The sequence below is a fragment of the Choloepus didactylus genome, chromosome 4, assembly GCF_015220235.1.
Source record: "Choloepus didactylus isolate mChoDid1 chromosome 4, mChoDid1.pri, whole genome shotgun sequence".
Classification (NCBI taxonomy): Eukaryota; Metazoa; Chordata; class Mammalia; order Pilosa; family Megalonychidae; genus Choloepus; species Choloepus didactylus.
The window spans coordinates 119757132-119775006 of NC_051310.1; the positions used below are offsets into that span (position 1 = coordinate 119757132).

The following is a 17875-nucleotide window of genomic DNA, read 5'->3' on the forward strand; positions in this document are numbered from 1 at the left end:
TGGGCAGAAACGCACAGTGACCTGACGTTTCACAGGGTGTGTTAGTCCTCTAAGACATACCCTCAGGGAAACCAGATTCTGAATATTTCTTCCTTCTGAGACCTGAGTCTATTCTGGTCTTGGAAAACCTGATTGGGGTAACCAAGGAAACCAGATGCCTAGACAACAGAAAACTACAACCTACACTAAGAAAAACAAAGTTATGGCCCAGTCAAAGGAACAAATCTTACACTACAACTGGGATACAGGAATTGAAACAACTAATGCTAATCAATTCAAAAGTTTAGGGAAGATATAGCAAAAGACATGAAGTCTATAAAGAAAACACTAGGCATACATAAGGTAGAAATTGAAAGTTCGAAAAAACAACCGGCAGAATCTATGGAAATGAAAGGCACAACACAAGAGATGAAAGACGCAACAGAGAGTACAACAGCAGATCTCAAGAGGCAGAAGAAAACACTCAGGAACTGGAGAACAAGACACTTGAAGTCTTACAAACAAAAGAATAGATAGAGAAAACAATGGAAAAATATGAGCAACGTCTCAGGGAATTAAATGACAACATGAAATGCATGAATGTACAAGTCATGGGTGTCCCAGAAGGAGAAGAGAAGGGAAAAGGGGCAGAAGCAATCATAGAGGAAATAATCAATGAAAATTTCCCATCTCTTATGAAAGAGATAAAATTACAGATCCAAGAAGTGCAGCATACCCCAAACAGAATAGATCTGAATAGACCTATGCCAAGACACTTAATAATCAGAATATCAAACATCAAAGATAAAGAGGGAATCCTGAAAGCAGCAGGAGAAAAGCGATCCATCACATACAAAGGAAGCTTGATAAGACTATGTGCGGATTTCTCAATAGAACCCATGGAGGCAAGAAAGAAGTGGTGTAATATATTGAAGATACTGAAAGAGAAAAACCACCAACCAAGAATCCTATATCCAGCAAAACTGTCTTTCAAATATGACGAAGAGTTCAAAATATTCTCTGATAAACAGACAATGACAGAGTTTGTGAACAAGATACCTGCTCTACAGGAAATACTAAAGGGAGCACTACAGACAGATAGGAAAAGACAGGAGTGAGAGGTTTGGAACACAATTTTGGGTAATGGTAGCACAGCAATGTAAATACACTGAACAAAGATAACTATGAATATGGTTGAAAGAGGAAGGTTAGGAGCATGTGGGACACCAGAAGGAAAGAGGAAAGATAAAGACTGGGACTGTATAACTCAGTGAAACCTAGAGTGTTCAACGATTGTGAAAAAATGTACAAACATGTTTTTCATGAGGGAGAACAAATGAATGTCAACCTTTCAAGGTGTTAAATATAGGGAGGTATTAGGGGAAAAATACAATCAATGTAAACTAGAGACTACAATTAACAGAAACATTGTATTATGCTTCCTTTAATGTAATGAAGGCAATATACCAAGGCTAAATGCATATAAGAGGAGGGCATAAGGGAGGGGTATGGGACTCTTGGCATTGGTAATGTTGCCTGACTATTCTACTTGAGTTTAATATTATCTTTCCTTTTGCTGCTTCCTAGCTGTCATGTTTTTTTGCGTGTTTTCTTTTCTCTTTCTTTTTTCTTTTTCTTTTGTCTCTCTACCTTCTTTGGCTCTTTCTCCTGCTTTGTGAAAGAAATGGAGATGTCCATATATAGATAGTGATCAGGGTGGTCAATACATAAATATGTGATTATACAGGGAACCATTGATTGTTTACTTAGGACGGAATATATGGTGTGTGAACAAAACCGTGTTAAAAAAATGTGTTGATGAAGAAATCTGAGGGCACTATACTGAGTGAAATAAGACAGACACATAAGGACAAATATTGCAGGGTCTCACTGATATGAACTAATTATAATGTGAAAGCTCATAGACATGAAATATAAGTTACCAGGATATAGAACGAGGCTAAAGAATGGGGAGCAGTTGCTTATTATGAGCAGAATGCTCAACTAGGTTGAACTTAAATGTTTGGAAATCAACAAAGGTGATGGTAGCAGGTTGTGAGAATAACTAAATGCTGAATGGTGCATGAATGGGGTGGAAAGGAGAAGCTCAGAGTCACGTATGTTACCAGAAGGAAAGTCGGAGGTTAAAAGATGGGAATGTATAAAACAGTGAATCTTGTGGTGGGCAATGTCTGTGATTAACTGTACAAGTATTAGAAATCTCTTTCATGAACCAGAACAAATGTATGACACTATAACTAGAAGTTAATAATAAAGGGGCATATAGGGAAAAATATACCTATTGCAAACTATATGCTACAGTTTGTAGTATTTTAACGTTCTTTCATCAACAGTAACAAATGTATTATACCAGTACTATGAATCAATAATGGAGGGGGGTGGTTGGGGATAAGGGAGGATTTGCATTTCCTTTTTTTGTCTTTATTTCTTTTCTGGAGTAATGAAATGTTCTAAAAATGGAAAAAAAAATTAATTATGGTGATGGATGCACAGCTGTATGATGGTACCAAGGGCAAATGATTGTATACTTTGGATCTATGGATAATTGTATGGTATGTGAACATCACAATAAAAAAATGCAAAAAAAAAATGAAAAAATAAAGGGATGGTATAATCAGCTATGTTTTAGGAAGATTAATCTGAGAACAATATAAAAGACAAAAAACATCGAAAGAAAAATGATACATGATAAAAATAAATAATTTGAAGGATCTGAAAAAAAAAAAATAAGAGCCCACAAAAACTTGTCAGAAATCTTTTGGACTCTTATCCTTGGTGAGCAATGGCTAGGAGCCTTCCACTGAATAGTTCTCCAATGGCTGTGTCACATGGCTACACTTGAGTTTTAAATAAACAAAACAAAACAAAACAAAAAAACCCAAACTCTCTTCCTAAAACATGCTGAATTCACATCCTGCTCCAAGCCTTTGCATACACTTTTAACTCTGGAACACTGTTCCCTTCAATTCGTTACCTGGGCAACTGTCATTCATTCTTGAGGTCTCAGTTTAGCCTCATGCCCACTGGAAAGTTTTTCTGATCCCCCAAGTCTGGGTTAAACCTGTAGTGATCCATATAGGTCAGGCTATGCTACAATGACAAACCTCATCCAAATCTTAGTGGCTTAAAAAGAAAAAACAAAAGTTTATGTCTCATGTGCACCACATATTCATTGCAGGTTAGCTGGGGTCTCTGCTTCAGATAACCCTCCCTCAGGGTCCCAGCCTCCTGGAGTATAGCCAGGTACCATGATGGAGAACTGCTGTCTGCCTAAATGGGACTGTTTCTTCCTCTCATATTTCATTAGCCAAAATAAGTCACACCTAGCTATAGAGAGGCAGAGAAGTGAAATCCTATCACATGCCAAGGAGAAGATTCAGAATATCAGTGAATATCACTAATAAGCAGCACAGCTGTTCTGTGCTCCCAGGATCCCAGTACTTGCTGTAATTGTTGTACCTACTACACTGCACTGCAATTGCCTTATAATTAGCCAGAATCCATGGCTAGAGTCCAAGCTTCTCAAAGACAAGCATCCAACTTTCCCGTTATAGCCAATGCCTGCCACAGTTTGTGGCACATACACACACTCAGTGAGCATATGTTGAATGAGCTAAATGAAGACGACGGTATCCTTTTTTAAAAATGCAGGTCTGTATCTTTAAATTTATGATTTCAAAACAATTACAGTTAAAAATGCTATTTATGTCTTCTGTTCCTCCGGAAAGATATACATATAGCCTTGAGCTACAACGCCTACTCTGCTTCTGAATGCAAATATTTTAACAAGTATAACACACAGAAGCTTGAACTATCAATTATTCCTAACAGCATATGTAAAATATCTTGTTTATCCCAGAGTTCCTAAATTAGACTGAAGAAAAAACTTTACCTATAAAAATACGTCTCTGAATTCATAGAATCAGAATGTAGAATATAGGTTACCGGGGCTGGGATGGGGATGGGGAATGGGAAGTTAAAACCTAAAATGTGCAGCGTCCCTATTTAGAATGACGAAAACGTTTTGGTAATGGATGGTGGTGACGGTAGCACAACATTGTAAATGTAATTAACAGCACTGATATATATATAGAATGTGTTTAAAAGGGAAAATGTTAGATTATATATATGATAACGATAAAATTTTTTTGAAAAAATCCATGGAACTGCACTACACAAACAGTAGTTTGTGTTAAACCATGGACTACAGTTAATAGTACAATTATAAAAATGTGCTATCATCAGTTGAAACAAATATTCCACACCAATGAAAGGTGTTAATAATAGGGTGGTATATGGGAATCCTGTTATTCTATGCATGACTGTTCTGTAAATCCGCAACTTCTCTAATAAAGAAAAAATAAATAGATCTCTGAGATTTTGCATTTGTGCTCATCTTGCAAATGAATCAAAAACTCATATTTAAGAAATAAAAGTAATATTTATTTAGTTTTCTTAGTATTGAGCGGACTTTGATGTCTCATCATGACAGGTAAATGCAAAAAATGAATATTATATATCATAGGCTTCTTTGTTTATAATTAGCTATTAATTTTCCTGTATATTTTAAGTTTTTAAAAAGATTAAATGAATTTCTATATTGTCAAATTAGTTTAGGAAATAACCTACCAACTTGTTGTTGCTTTCAGCCAAAATAGTAAATTCATTAAAAGCATACAGCTAACAAATAGTTTGACTAAGTTAAATGGCATTATATATATATGCTGGTGTATATAAACATAACCATAAGGTACTTTTGAAAAAAAAACACGATTTATAATTTTGTAGTCAAAATTATAGACAACTGAAATGTCAGTTTTCCTTAGCTACAAATTTGTTCTCAGAAGACCATGACATTTTTTTTAATCTTCATTTTATTGAGATATATTCACATACCACGCAGTCATACAAAACAAATCGTACATTTGATTGTTCACAGTACCATTACATAGTTGTACATTCATCACCTAAATCAATCCCTGACACCTTCATCAGCACACACACAAAAATAATAAGAATAATAATTAAAGTGAAAAAGAGCAATTGAAGTAAAACAGAACACTGGGTACCTTTGTCTGTTTGTTTGTTTGTTTCCTTCCCCTATTTTTCTACTCATCCATCCATAAACTAGACAAAGTGGAGTGTGGTCCTTATGGCTTTCCCAATCCCATTGTCACCCCTCATAAGCTACATTTTTATACAATTGTCTTCGAGATTCATGGGTTCTGGGTTGTAGTTTGATAGTTTCAGGTATCCACCACCAGCTACCCCAATTCTTTGGAACCTAAAAAGGGTTGTCTAAATTGTGCGTAAGAGTGCCCACCAGAGTGACCTCTCGTCTCCTTTTGGAATCTCTCTGCTACTGAAGCTTATTTCATTTCCTTTCACATCCCCCTTTTGGTCAAGAAGATGTTCTCCGTCCCACAATGCCAGGTCTACATTCCTCCCCAGGAGTCATATTCCACGTTGCCAGGGAGATTCACTCCCCTGGGTGTCTGATCCCACGTAGGGGGGAGGGCAGTGATTTCACCTTTCAAGTTGGCTTAGCTAGAGAGAGAGGGCCACATCTGAGCAACAAAGAGGCATTCGCGAGGAGGCTCTTAGGCACAATTATAGGGAGGCCTAGCCTCTCCTTTGCAGCAACCGTCTTCCCAAGGGTAAAACCTATGGTAGAGGGTTCAACCCATCAAACCACCAGTTCCCTATGTCTGTGGTCATGTTAGCAACCATTGAGGTGGGGTAGGCCGATACCCCTGCATTCTCCACAGGCTCCTTAAGAGGGCACTACATATATTTTTCCTGGTTTTTTTTTTTTTTTTTTTAACCTTTTTTTCCTTTTTCAATCAACTGTATGGAAAAAAAAATTAAAAAAAAAACAAAAACAAAAAGGAAAAACATACATTAAAAGAACATTTCAAAGAGACCATAACAAGGGAGTAAGAAAAAGACAACTAACCTAAGATAACTGCTTTACTTCCAACATGTTCCTACTCTACCCCAAGAAAGTTACATAATATAGCAACATTTCTGTGAACTTGCTCCTACTATATCCATCAGAAATTAACAGACCATAGTCATTCCTGGGCATCCCCAGAATGTTAAATAGCATATCTGTTCTTCTTGGATTACTGTTCCCCCTTCCTTAATTGCTCTCTATTGCTAGTTCCTCTACATTCTACATTATAAACCATTCGTTTTACATTTTTCAAAGTTCACATTAGTGGTAGCATATAATATTTCTCTTTTTGTGCCTGGCTTATTTCGCTCAGCATTATGTCTTCAAGGTTCATCCATGTTGTCATATGTTTCACGAGATCGTTCCTTCTTACTGCCGTGTAGTATTCCATCGTGTGTATATACCACATTTTATTTATCCACTCATCTGTTGAAGGACATTTTTTAAATACAAGTATCGGATTTAGCAATTATTACATTTAGGATAAAGAATATGCTTACCAATTTTAGCTTCTTTGGTTTTAAGGCTTTTTTTAAAAGTCAAATTTACCCTAAAGAAAATCTATAGGATGTTTTATATTTGTATGATAGTTTCATATAATTATAACATTTTTATTTTGATCATGGTGATAATTCTCTGAGGTAGATGAGTCAGATACTTTTAGCACCCAACTAACTTGGCTATTTTCTTATTGCAATTCAGTTTCCTTCTTCTCAATCCACTCTCCAATAGTTATGTTTTAATAGAGAAATTTTCATGAATGCTCTCTGAAACTGACCTTGGCTCAGCTCTTCTCTGATTAAAATTTGGGCAACTGAAAATTCGTCTTCTCCAACAAGGGCTTCTACTTATAGGATTTTCTTCTTTTCCCGACAAGACAAAAACCCAGCTTGATAATTTAAGGAATATATCTGGGTCTGTGCTTAGAGAAATAAAAGAATTCCAATGATTATATGCTTGTTTTTAGAATTATAAAGCTTGGCTGCCCATTTTTAAACAAATAAGCTTGGTCGATGACATAAAGAAGTTACCAAAAGTGGAAATGTTCCTGAAGTCCCCTGAATTATGAAATAGATCATATTAGCTTTTCCTGCAAATTAATAACACAAACTAGGCAAAATAGTGAAATAGACCAAGTTGATCTTGCTACTCCTTTCTCACCATTCAGTTTCTCAACAAATATTTCCTGAGCACCTCCTATATGCCAGGACCTGTGTTAAGTAGTTGATATAAAATGGTGAGCAAAAACCAAGCCTCGAATATGGTGGGGAAGACATTCATTAATCACATAATCGTGTTAAGTAATGCATGATGACAAACTGAGTTAAGCACTTTGAAGGATGGCATCCATTCATTGAGAGTGGACAGTGACAAAAGAACTTGACTTAGACTGGGAGAGGGGAAGGAGTCAGGGAAGTCTTGCCTGAGAAGATGACCTTGATCTGAAATCTGACAGACAAAGTAGGGGCAAGAGCCCTAAAGCAAGAGAGAAGGAACCGAGAGTTGAAATAACATAGAACAAGTTGGGGTGGGGGACGGGGCTGAAAGGGAAAGACTGGCAGGGCCCAAACCATGCAGGACATTGTAGAATGTGCTAAAGAATTTGGTCCTTATCCCAAGGGCAATGGAGAGTCACTGACACATTTTAAACAAGGGGTGAATATGGCTAGATTCATGTTCTCAAAAACAATTACTCCACAACCTCATTGTGGAGAATGCATTGGAGAGAAACCAGAATGGATGTAGGGAGCATGATGCGAAGTCCAGGAAAGAGGTGGTGGGAGGGCTTCAGTGTAGCGCAGAAGTAGCAACAATGGAAGAAAGCGAACAGATTTGAGAGATATTTAGATAAAATTGCGAGGATTTGGTAAAGGTGAGGAAGAGAAAGGGGTAGAAGCTGAGTCTGCAGTCAGGTTTAAACAACACTTTGGATGGTGCTGCCATTCACCTCTCATTTGCATGGAGGACCAGGGTTGAGTCTGGGTCTTGGACACGTTGAATTTGAGGTGCCCTGAGATACTCAAGTGCAGAGGTTCAATAGATGCCTGTATAGGTCTGGAGCTCAGAAGTGAGGTCTGGGCTGGAGGTTTAAATTTGGAAGTCAGTGGTATTAAAAACAGTGAGGATGGATGAAGTAAGTTAAGGGATAAAGAGAAGAGGGACTAGGAGAGAACCAGGAGGAACTTCACCATGATGTCTGCATAGGAGAAGGAAATGGAATGGCCAGGAAAATGTAGAGTCTCAGAATCTATAGACAAACATGTTTTAAGATGGATAGAATGATCAACAGTGTCAATATCGGCTGAGAGATCAAGGAAATTGAGACTGAAAACCTGAACATTGGATTCAGCAACCTGGCAAGTGATGGGAGAGATTTCAGCATGTTTAAATATCAGCAAGAAGCATCTGCTTGGGAGGGAGGAGCCACATATTCGCAGAAGAGAGAGATGAGTTTTATTCCGTGACTCACTCCAGCCTTATCCCAATCACCTAAATGTGTTGAGCTATTCTACGCAATTTTAGACAATTCAGGGGATCTCTCTCAACTGCATTTTATGGTATATAAAATGAGAATAGTAATACTGCTACATCACATTGGATTGTTAGGAAGATTAAAATAAGACAACTGGTGATCAGACACTAAACTATAAAATGGGATTAAAAGGTTAGCCATTCTTATTTCCCACATCCTCTGGCAAGCTAAAGCTTACCTTTCCTTTGTCTTCCTCCTTCAGGTCTCTGCCGGATAGATAACAAGCCCAGTTATCCTATTTGTGGCTGAACTTACTATGCTGCTACTCCTAGAAGTCAGTGGGGACCTCCTACAGGCTCAATGAGAAAGCATAGAGAGAGGGTCTCAAAATCCCATTGCGTGCAGCATGGCTAACCAGCAGAGATGAGATGATTTTGAGCAAGGATTTTTTTTTTTATAGCATACCTTAAATCATATCCAGCAGGCAACTACTTTCTTCACCCACTCAGAAAGTACTGATTGCTTGGTAATAAAAAGAATGTCACTTTCTCTCTCTTCCTCCGGAATCCAATCATTGAAACTTGCAAGAATTTCAGGGGGTTTTATTCTGGTTTTGAACCAAAGGAGTCATTTGGAAAAATAAGACAAGAATGCCATCTTGGGGTTTCTGCTGACGGCACAGTCTAACTGAGCAGCAGATGGAAAAGGATTGTGTCCCTGGCAGTTGTTCATTGTCACCACGGCAGTGCACTTAGTCCTTTAAGTGCCTTTACCAGTTGGCTAAATTTAAGTATTGGAATTCTACAATTAAACAATTTAAAATTTAAAAGTCAGGCTGATGCACATGGTTTAGGTTTTGTCCTTTTCACTATATTGAACTTCTAGCTAAGTCACTCCCAGCTTTTGCCTATCCATAGATGGTCTTATCTGATCATAATCTGTTTCACAAGATTCTGACTCAGAGTTTGAGGACCTTTGGGTAACTTCTTTACTGCACCCATCTTTTCTGCTTATATCCGTACAGATTAAAAGAAGTGGTAACAGAATTGGTTTGGGTTTTGTTTATTTTGTTTTGGGGAGAACAGGGTTTTTGGCTTAATAGAACCAGTTCCAGAGGTGTGACTATAAAATCACAGCATGATTCCTTGATAGGACACCTTTATAATCTTCCTACTTGCTTAATTTTTCAGTCATAGTTTTATTTCTAAAAAGGTAGTGGAGAAGGCAATATATCACGGTTGGTGTCTTTCACCAATCTTTCAGTGTCTCATCCCTATTTACTAAAGAGAAGTAAATTCAGTCAGATTTGCAAAGGATCAGGTAGCAAAATCATTGGGAACCTCAATTTTGCATTCTTCCTTTCTTCAGCAAGTTCTTCCTGTTTAAGGAAAAATCTTGCTTTGAATAAGTTTGCCTATTTATTTCTATGCCTGGGAGATGGGATACAGAATGACAGAGAGAGGTTTTCAGGACACAAATATTTGTTCTCATTCTGCCTTCCATTATAGTTACTTATATCATTGTCTCCACCCAACCCCAATTAGTTTTTTAAAAATTCCTTAAAGGTAAGGATGCACTCTTATCTGTCTGACATGAGGCTAGAGGTCAGTAAATATTTGTATTCTCCAACAATGTGCATCAAAAAGATAAGATTTACACTTCACTCTTCCTTTCCCTTTCAAGTTTCAGAGCACTTTCATATTATCTCTCACAAGCCTGGAAATAGTTTTGTTACTGTGCCTGTGAGACATGGAGATGAGGGTGAAGGAATAAGAGAAAGCTGAGCACCAAATCAAGGAGCTGCTACTGGTTCCTCTGCCTTCTCTGCTACAAGAGAGTGGTGCAAAAGTTGTTTAAAAGTAAAAGAAAGGGGAGAGAAATGATGTGTTTGTTGTTAGATTTTCTTCATGTGGAAAGAAGAAAGTACATCAAGAAATGAGAGGAATGTGGAGTATTGGCTATGTCTATCTTAATGGATGTTCAAATTCTCCCTTTAAATTCCCAGAGGAAGGTTGAGACTGGGTTTTGAGTTTGGGCTCTGTGTAAAGAGCATGATCTTGGGCACATAACTTCATCTCTCTATGCCTCAGATTCCTCATCTGTAAAATTCGATGAATAGCAGTACCTAACTCCTGGGTTTCTTGTCAGGGTTAAAGGAGCTAATGAATGTGAAGTGCCTGGCAAATGGCAACTGCTCTATACAAGTAGCAATCACTGCTAAGAAATCTCAAAGTCCAAAAGGCCAACCACCCCTGTTAGCTCTGCACGGCTGCTTTCCTTGGGCACCAACCACTCAACAGCTCATACTGCTTTGGTGGGTGATCCCCCTTCTCAACATGTACGTGCATTACTCTCCAGTTGGAGAAAGAATGACCCCACATAAATGTGGTTTGTTGAGATGTAAGTTCTGTATTAGGCGAGGACTACTAAGTTGACCTGCAAAAATCAGCACCAGATGAATGAGCTAAGCAGGGACCAGACATAAAAACTAAAGACAGAATTATTTGAAGTAAGGAGGAATGCAGGTTAAAAGAGTGTGTAGGAAGATACCCTCTCCCTCCAATTTATAAAGAAATAATTTGAAACAATTCACAAAGCTCACATACACTTTGAACCAAAAAGGACTCCAGAAAACACATTTTCCAATTTCTTAAACAGTATTACATGTTAAATGAAAATAGACTTCAACAAATTCAGTCAATTCTCTGTGATTGGGGGTCTCTGTGACTCAGGGTGATGAACTGTAAATAACAATGCTGGTTTATAATGTAAAATTTAAGCCAACATATTCTGATAAAGGTGCACTAAAGGACTTTATAAATATCAAATGCCCCATGAATATACAATGACCATGAATTCATCTTTCTTTTTTTCCTCATTGATGTGATAGAAACATAGACTTTCATAACAACATGAATTGTAGGACTGTACACTCCATGAAGGCAAGGGTCACATTTGTTTTGTTCAATACTGGATTCCTAACACCTACAAAAATGGATCTTAGCCTTGGTTTCCCAAAAGCAAAGCCCATGATAAAGCTTGTGTTCAAGTAGTTATTTGAGAACATGTTGGCAATGGGCAAGAGTAAGGACAGAGAGAGTGAAGAAGGCAGGAGAGCCAGTACAAGTTTTCATTACCAAACTGACCTCTGGTGCAAGTTACAGGTGGTTCCCACAGGACTTCTGAGGAGCTGTATGAAATGCATCTTAGGACATCTGCTCAGAGGAAGAAAGGGGGAAGCATTTATCCATAACCCCCATCCCCCATTGGTCCAGGGTCGTCTCATGGAGCTTTATCTCCGTTACAGACATGAGTGCCAAGAGAGTTCCCCCGGGAGTCCACAACGTGGCTTTGGAGAAGCCAGGGTTGGGATGCAAGCCTGAGGTGATGTAGTTTAGGCTGCATCTGTGTGAAGCCACTTGAAGTCTGCAGGGAACTGGGTGCTGCAGCTGTGACTGGAACAAGAGGGAGGTCTGAGAAGATCTGAAGTGGTACCTAAGAGGTATCCAATACACGGTACATGTCACACAGTGCGTGCTCAATAAATATTTGTTAAATGAAAAGATCCCAGGTGTCCAAATCACAGACCCTGAGAGCAGGAAGAGGCCTTAGCAGTCAGCTCATCCAACCTCTCCCAGTGTAGGCTTCCTTCCAGAGGCACCTGACAGATGCTTCAACACTTCCCAACACAGGTGTCTCACTCATTGTGAGGAAACCCTTTTCATGTTTAAGTAGCTCTGTCTACTAGGACACTATTCCTTACATGAACATAAATCTGTCCCACTATAACTTCTGCCCTCAGTTCCACATAGCATTACACAGCCACTTCCTTTACCAAACAGCTTCTGTAAATGAGGTTTGCAAGAAAAGGCATCATTTAAATAAGAAACTGAGAGGCTTTATTTTTGTGTCTTCTAATATAAGTCTGGTTTAGGCAGCATGTTCTAAAACTGGGCTTAATCCCACCCTCACTTCACCCCATGCGCAAAGCCCCACAACCTGAACTGCAGCTATCCTGTCAAGGATAGGGTTGGTTTATAGCCAACTGGGCAGAGTGGCCTCTCACCCACAGAAAAGCAATTCTTTGTATGTCAAAACTGACACCTTGTGTCCACCATTCCACGGTGAGCTCCCCTGTCTCAGGCCGGTCACCACTGAGGACACTCCTCCGCCACAGTGGTTCCATCACTGAGAAAATAAACCACAGTCAGAGACAGCCAGCCATGCACAGTCTCTCAGATGCTTGAAGACAGTGACCAAGTCTCTACCATTTCTCCATAACAAGATGACGCCTTACCATGTGGCCACTTTCCTCTTGCTATTTCCCAGTTTATCAAGGTGTCCTTTAAATGATGAGTCCATCCAGAAAACAGTTCTCCACACAAGGCCTGACCAGCTCCGGTGCAGCAAAACTCTGACTCACACCTAAACACACTTGCTCATGTTAAATGAGCTGGGAGGAGAAATTCCACATCCAATTTTGGAAAACTTGACAGAATAAAATATATTTTAAAGAGATGTGAAGTACCTTTCCCATTTCAAGACAAACAAATATGTTCTTTAGAAGAAAGAAAAGAAAAAGAAAGAAAGAAGAAAAAGAAAGAAAGTTAGGAATAAAGACAGAAAGAAAGAAAGAAAAAGGAAAAGGAAAAGTTTTTGTTAATAGTTGAATAATAAAGAAAAGAAAAACTCATGGTCTTACTTTGTAAAGGTTAGGTTATAGTCTCACTTCTCAGCTGAACATGGGTGGAGAGAGCACCAAACATGCAGGCTGACCTCACCTTAAGTTCACAACTACTTACCTTGAGGGAGCCCTCAGCTCACCTGGAAGTCCTACTGGTCCATTCACTCTCCCATTCTCATCAACTGTTTCCTATATTCCAGCTCTCCTCAACTTCCAAGACCTTCTTTCCAAGCCCACTCTCAGCTGATGACCGTGCTTCTTATGTCAATAAAAAAATAGAAACACTCAGAAAAGAATGTTCACATGTGAACAGAAAAGAATGCCCACATCCACTAATCTCTTCCTGGTTACTTACGCAATGGTTTAAATATTTGTCCACAAATTCTCTGACATTCCTTCCTTCAAAAAGTGGAGCCTAATTCCCCTCCCTTTGAATGTGAACTTACTGACCTCAAGGTGTATGATTTCTGAGTATGGAAGCTTCTGACTTGTTCTCTCTTGGATCACTCTCTCTAGGGGAAACTGCCTTGTTGTGAGTAAACTCCAGCAGCCCTAGGGGGAGGTCCAGCTGGTGAGGAACCGAGGCCTCCTGCTTACAGCCAACAGGAACTCCCAGTCATTTGAGTGAACCAGGACTTGGAAGTGGATCCTCAGCCCCCAGTCAAGCCCTCAGATGTCTGCAGCCTTGGCCAACACCTTGACAACAGTCTCATGAGAGACCTTGGCCAGAACACCCAGCTTAGAAGCTGCTATATTCCTGAAGGACAGAAATGCGTGAGATGATAAATGGGCGGGGTTTTATTTGTTGTTGTTTTAAGTTGCAAAATTTTAGGGTAATTTGTATACAGCAGTAGATAGCTAATGCTCTATGGATGAACTGTCCATGTTTCCAACTTAGGCCACACCTCCTCGTGCACTAGTTCCCACCCCTCTCACCAGCTCAAAAGCATTGCTCAAGCAATTGTCCCCTTTCTCTCCTGCATCACCAATATTTTGCTTTTTAGTGGGTCATTTCCATTAGCATGCCAATATGCTGTAATATTTCCCACCCCTTCCTAGCTACAGTCCTATTTCTCTATTTTCCATCACAGTGAAATTCCTCAAGAGAGTCTAACGCTCTGTCTCTGTTTTCCCTCCTTTCATTCTCTGTTGACTGCCCTCAAATCATACTTTTACCCCTGCCACTCTGCTGAAAATGCTTCTGTCAGGTCATCAATGATCTCAGCATAAAATCCAATGTTCCTGTTTTGCTTGACCCCTCGGGACACTTCGATCACTCCTTTCTCATGAATCACGTGCTTCACTTTGTTTCCGGGGCATCTTCCTCTCTTGCTTCCTTTGCAATCTTCTGTTCACTACTTCTCAGGTTCTTCGGCTTGTTCCTCCTCATCTTCCAGATCTTGGGCTCTCAGAATGCTCTGGGGGTCAGTCCTTGGGTCCATTTTCTCCCCCAAGAAACCTATCTTTATTATCCCCCCTGCTCTGACAACTGTGTGGCTCTATGTTGCCTGTGACTCCTGGTTAGTTATGTGGCTCAGGATTCTGAGCCAATCTACATCAAATTAATTCACTTATCTAAACAAGTCAGTGAAACTGGTTATTTGCTAAATGAAACCAAATCCACAACAGATTTGTGATTGTTTTTATTACTTTTCACCTCGGGGAGTTGATGTTGGGTAGAATACTTTAGACTAGGATTTCGGTAGGGGCTGTCCTGTACATTGTGGGATGCTGAGAAGCATCACTGGCCTCTCCCCTCTAAATGCCAGTAATTAATCACCCCCCCCCCTCAAGGTTGTGATAATCAAAATGTCCCCAGAAAATTGCCAAATGTCCTCTGGAGTGAAAAATCACCCCCAAATGAGACCCACTGCCTTAGACATATGCTGTGTGTGTGTGTGTGTGTGTGTGTGTGTGTGTGTGGGAATAGGAATACAAGTAGAGATGTTTATTCAATATTGATTTAGGGAGAAAGGCTAACACTAAATAAACCCTTAGGCTATGGTAAATTAAGATATAGTTTCTGTGTTGATGTTTGGGTGGGGGTGGGAGAGGTGACTGCAAAGACCTATTAACTGGCAAAAATTCAAAAAGGCAGGTGGAAATGGGGGTCTAATAGAAGGCAATGCTAACAAGGCTCTACCAGATCAGCAAGTACCTTATACACACCTGTATTATTATACTATGACTCTTTTGAGAAATGATTTCTTCCCATTTCCCCAAAACACTGAGCAAACTGAGGGCAAAGACCAACCTCTAGTACAGCTCCTAGTGCCTGTTTTATGATCACTTTGTTGCGCAATAGTTTTTCATTGAAACCAAATGTGGTCACAACTCTCTTCCCCATGCCCAAGGCAAAGTATAGGGTCACACCCACCCTTCCTTCCACACACAGCTCTCTGACTGTATGTGGCCCTGCTCTTTAAAATTGCCTTTGGCTTTCATTTTAATCAGATTCTTTACAAAGACCTTCCACTTTCTGTCTCTTCCATTTAAGAATTAGCCCTTCACTTGACATGGAACTAAGTATGCTCTGAAGTTAGAGGAAACAAGGGGACGTCCATAGCCCTCCAGGAACTTGGCTGTTAAGACAGTGACATTCTACAGGGGGAGATACTAGTGAACATTATTCACTCACCCCCCACCCACAGGTGACAGAAAAACTTCACCGCTTACCACTCCATCTAAAAGATACCTGGGAGGGGGTGGGGAAAGAAGCTGGGGAAAAGGAAAAGAGAAAAGGAGGCACAGCTAACATCGCTGTCAGATGGCTTAATAAAACAATTTCAGAATATTAGGGTTAGCCATTCTTTTACAGATGAGAACAGCCTCATCATGCCCAGGGAGAAGTGACTTATCTGAGGTCAAACAAAATTTTGGCAACACAGCTCTGATAAGAACTCTAGCCTCCCAGCTCCCAGTTCAGTGCTGCTTCCATCTCATCGTGCTGTCCTGCTTGGCAAAAACAGAAACTTTCAAATACACCCCTCCAGCAGAAGGACGAACTCAACACGGTAGCAGAGCTCCATCCCCACCTTCGCCACGCTGGCCCCACCCTCCAACCTTGACTCAGAGCCTGATGGCTCTTTGCACCCTTGGACAGTTTCAACTTGCATCGGCATCGATTAAACCTTGATCTCATTTATTATCTCAGGAAATGGTCTCAAGGTCACAGGGCTGGAAATTTAATTATGGTAGCAGTATATTAAGTGGCACATTTAAAGATGCTGAATTGTAGTAATTAATTTTTTGGATGGTGGTCTCGGAGGAATGGGTTTCCTCCACACTGGGTGTTCGACATCCATCATGGCCATTGAGCTTGGCAGCTGTCTTTTAGCTTTAAACTGCCTCGTTATTCATCTTTTATGACTAGCCTTTAAAAACACTAGGAGCTGATATCCCCTTTTATTGTTATATATGTGTGCAGTGGGAATGGAACCATACTTCACCTTTGCTATAAAACATGAGCTGAGGGTGCCAGCAGCTACCTGAGCTGGCCTCTAAATTGAGACAACAATTACCCTTCACTGACATCTAGTGTCAATGCATGAGATATAGCTGGAGCGCCAAATCCATTGGCCTGGAAAACTTGTGCTTCCCCAGTGATAAAACCTGTCTCACCCACGAGGCTCCAGCCCCAGCCGTCAGACAGCAAGCCGAGGGATGAACTTGGCATTGACTATTGACTTTGCCGGCCCTCTAGGTTATTAAACTGGGTGCCTGTCTGCCAAGGCCTTAAAGAGCTTGTAATGTTTAATGAAGAGACAGTCATTAAATGTGTTTGGTTCAAATATTAGGCTCGATGAGCCTGGGTGGTATTTAACAGAGAGGTGGGAAAATATGAATTAAATTAGAGAGATTCATTAAAGAAATTGGCCCAGTGCCCAAAAATGACTGGTTGTCAGACAGAGCTGCTGATTGCTCAGAGCTCATCCAGTAAGGAAAAACTCAAACTAGTTTTAGGTTTTAAATCCTCGAATGCCACATTAAAAAATGTTTGCTTGTGAGGAAAGGGATATCCATAAAAAATGGTTTATGATCTGAGAGTAGGTGCATGAATGGACATTTGCACACTGGTGTTTATGGAGAGAGTATGCATCATTTGCAATGGGTGGAGGTGGCTTAAGAGTACAGGGACTGAGAAATAGAATGGTGAACTGTGGTGTGTGCATACAATGGAATATTGAGCAACTGCGAGGAGTGAAGCTGTGAGACACACAACGAGGTGAATGGAACCTGTAGACAGCATTTTGAGAGAACTATGCCAGAAACAAAGGCAAGCACTATAATGCCTCACCGATATAGACTAACTACAATGTGTAAACTCATTACACATTGTATCTTAGAGCACAGCCTAAAAGGGCAACAAATACTGTAATGGTCCCTAGATTGTAAGCTCTTACAGTAGTCACATCTATTCCTGAATTGTAATGCCTATCTCCAGATTCCAAGATGCTGACCCTTTTGTGTATAACCTGGTTGGTCTCTAGAACATTAGGTATCTGAGTGACACCTGAAACTCAGAGCTAGAACTCGGCAGATATGAATGTCAGTATTAGAACATATAGCAACTATTAAAAAAAGCTGAAAAAAAGTCCAGACTTCAACTAGAGATATGAGTGAAGCAGATGTAGTTAGGACTAGGGCAAATTGGGCCAAAGGGTAAAGGACAATACTGACTGTGGTTTTTTGCTTTTGGTCTTTTTTTGCTGCCCTTTTTTTTTATTGAGATTGTTCGCATTCCATAAAATTATCCAAAGAT

The 17875-nt window shown here is 39.8% G+C and overlaps 1 protein-coding gene across 1 annotated transcript in view; it reads right to left on the reverse strand.

Moving 5' to 3' along the window:
• LOC119532776 (protein CDV3 homolog) overlaps positions 1-16235 on the reverse strand; it is a 34076-nt gene extending 17841 nt beyond the window's left edge. The window contains 1 exon segment of the mRNA XM_037835088.1: positions 16097-16235. Coding sequence (XP_037691016.1) covers positions 16097-16235 — 139 coding nt within the window.
• Between the last annotated feature and the right edge of the window lie 1640 nt (positions 16236-17875).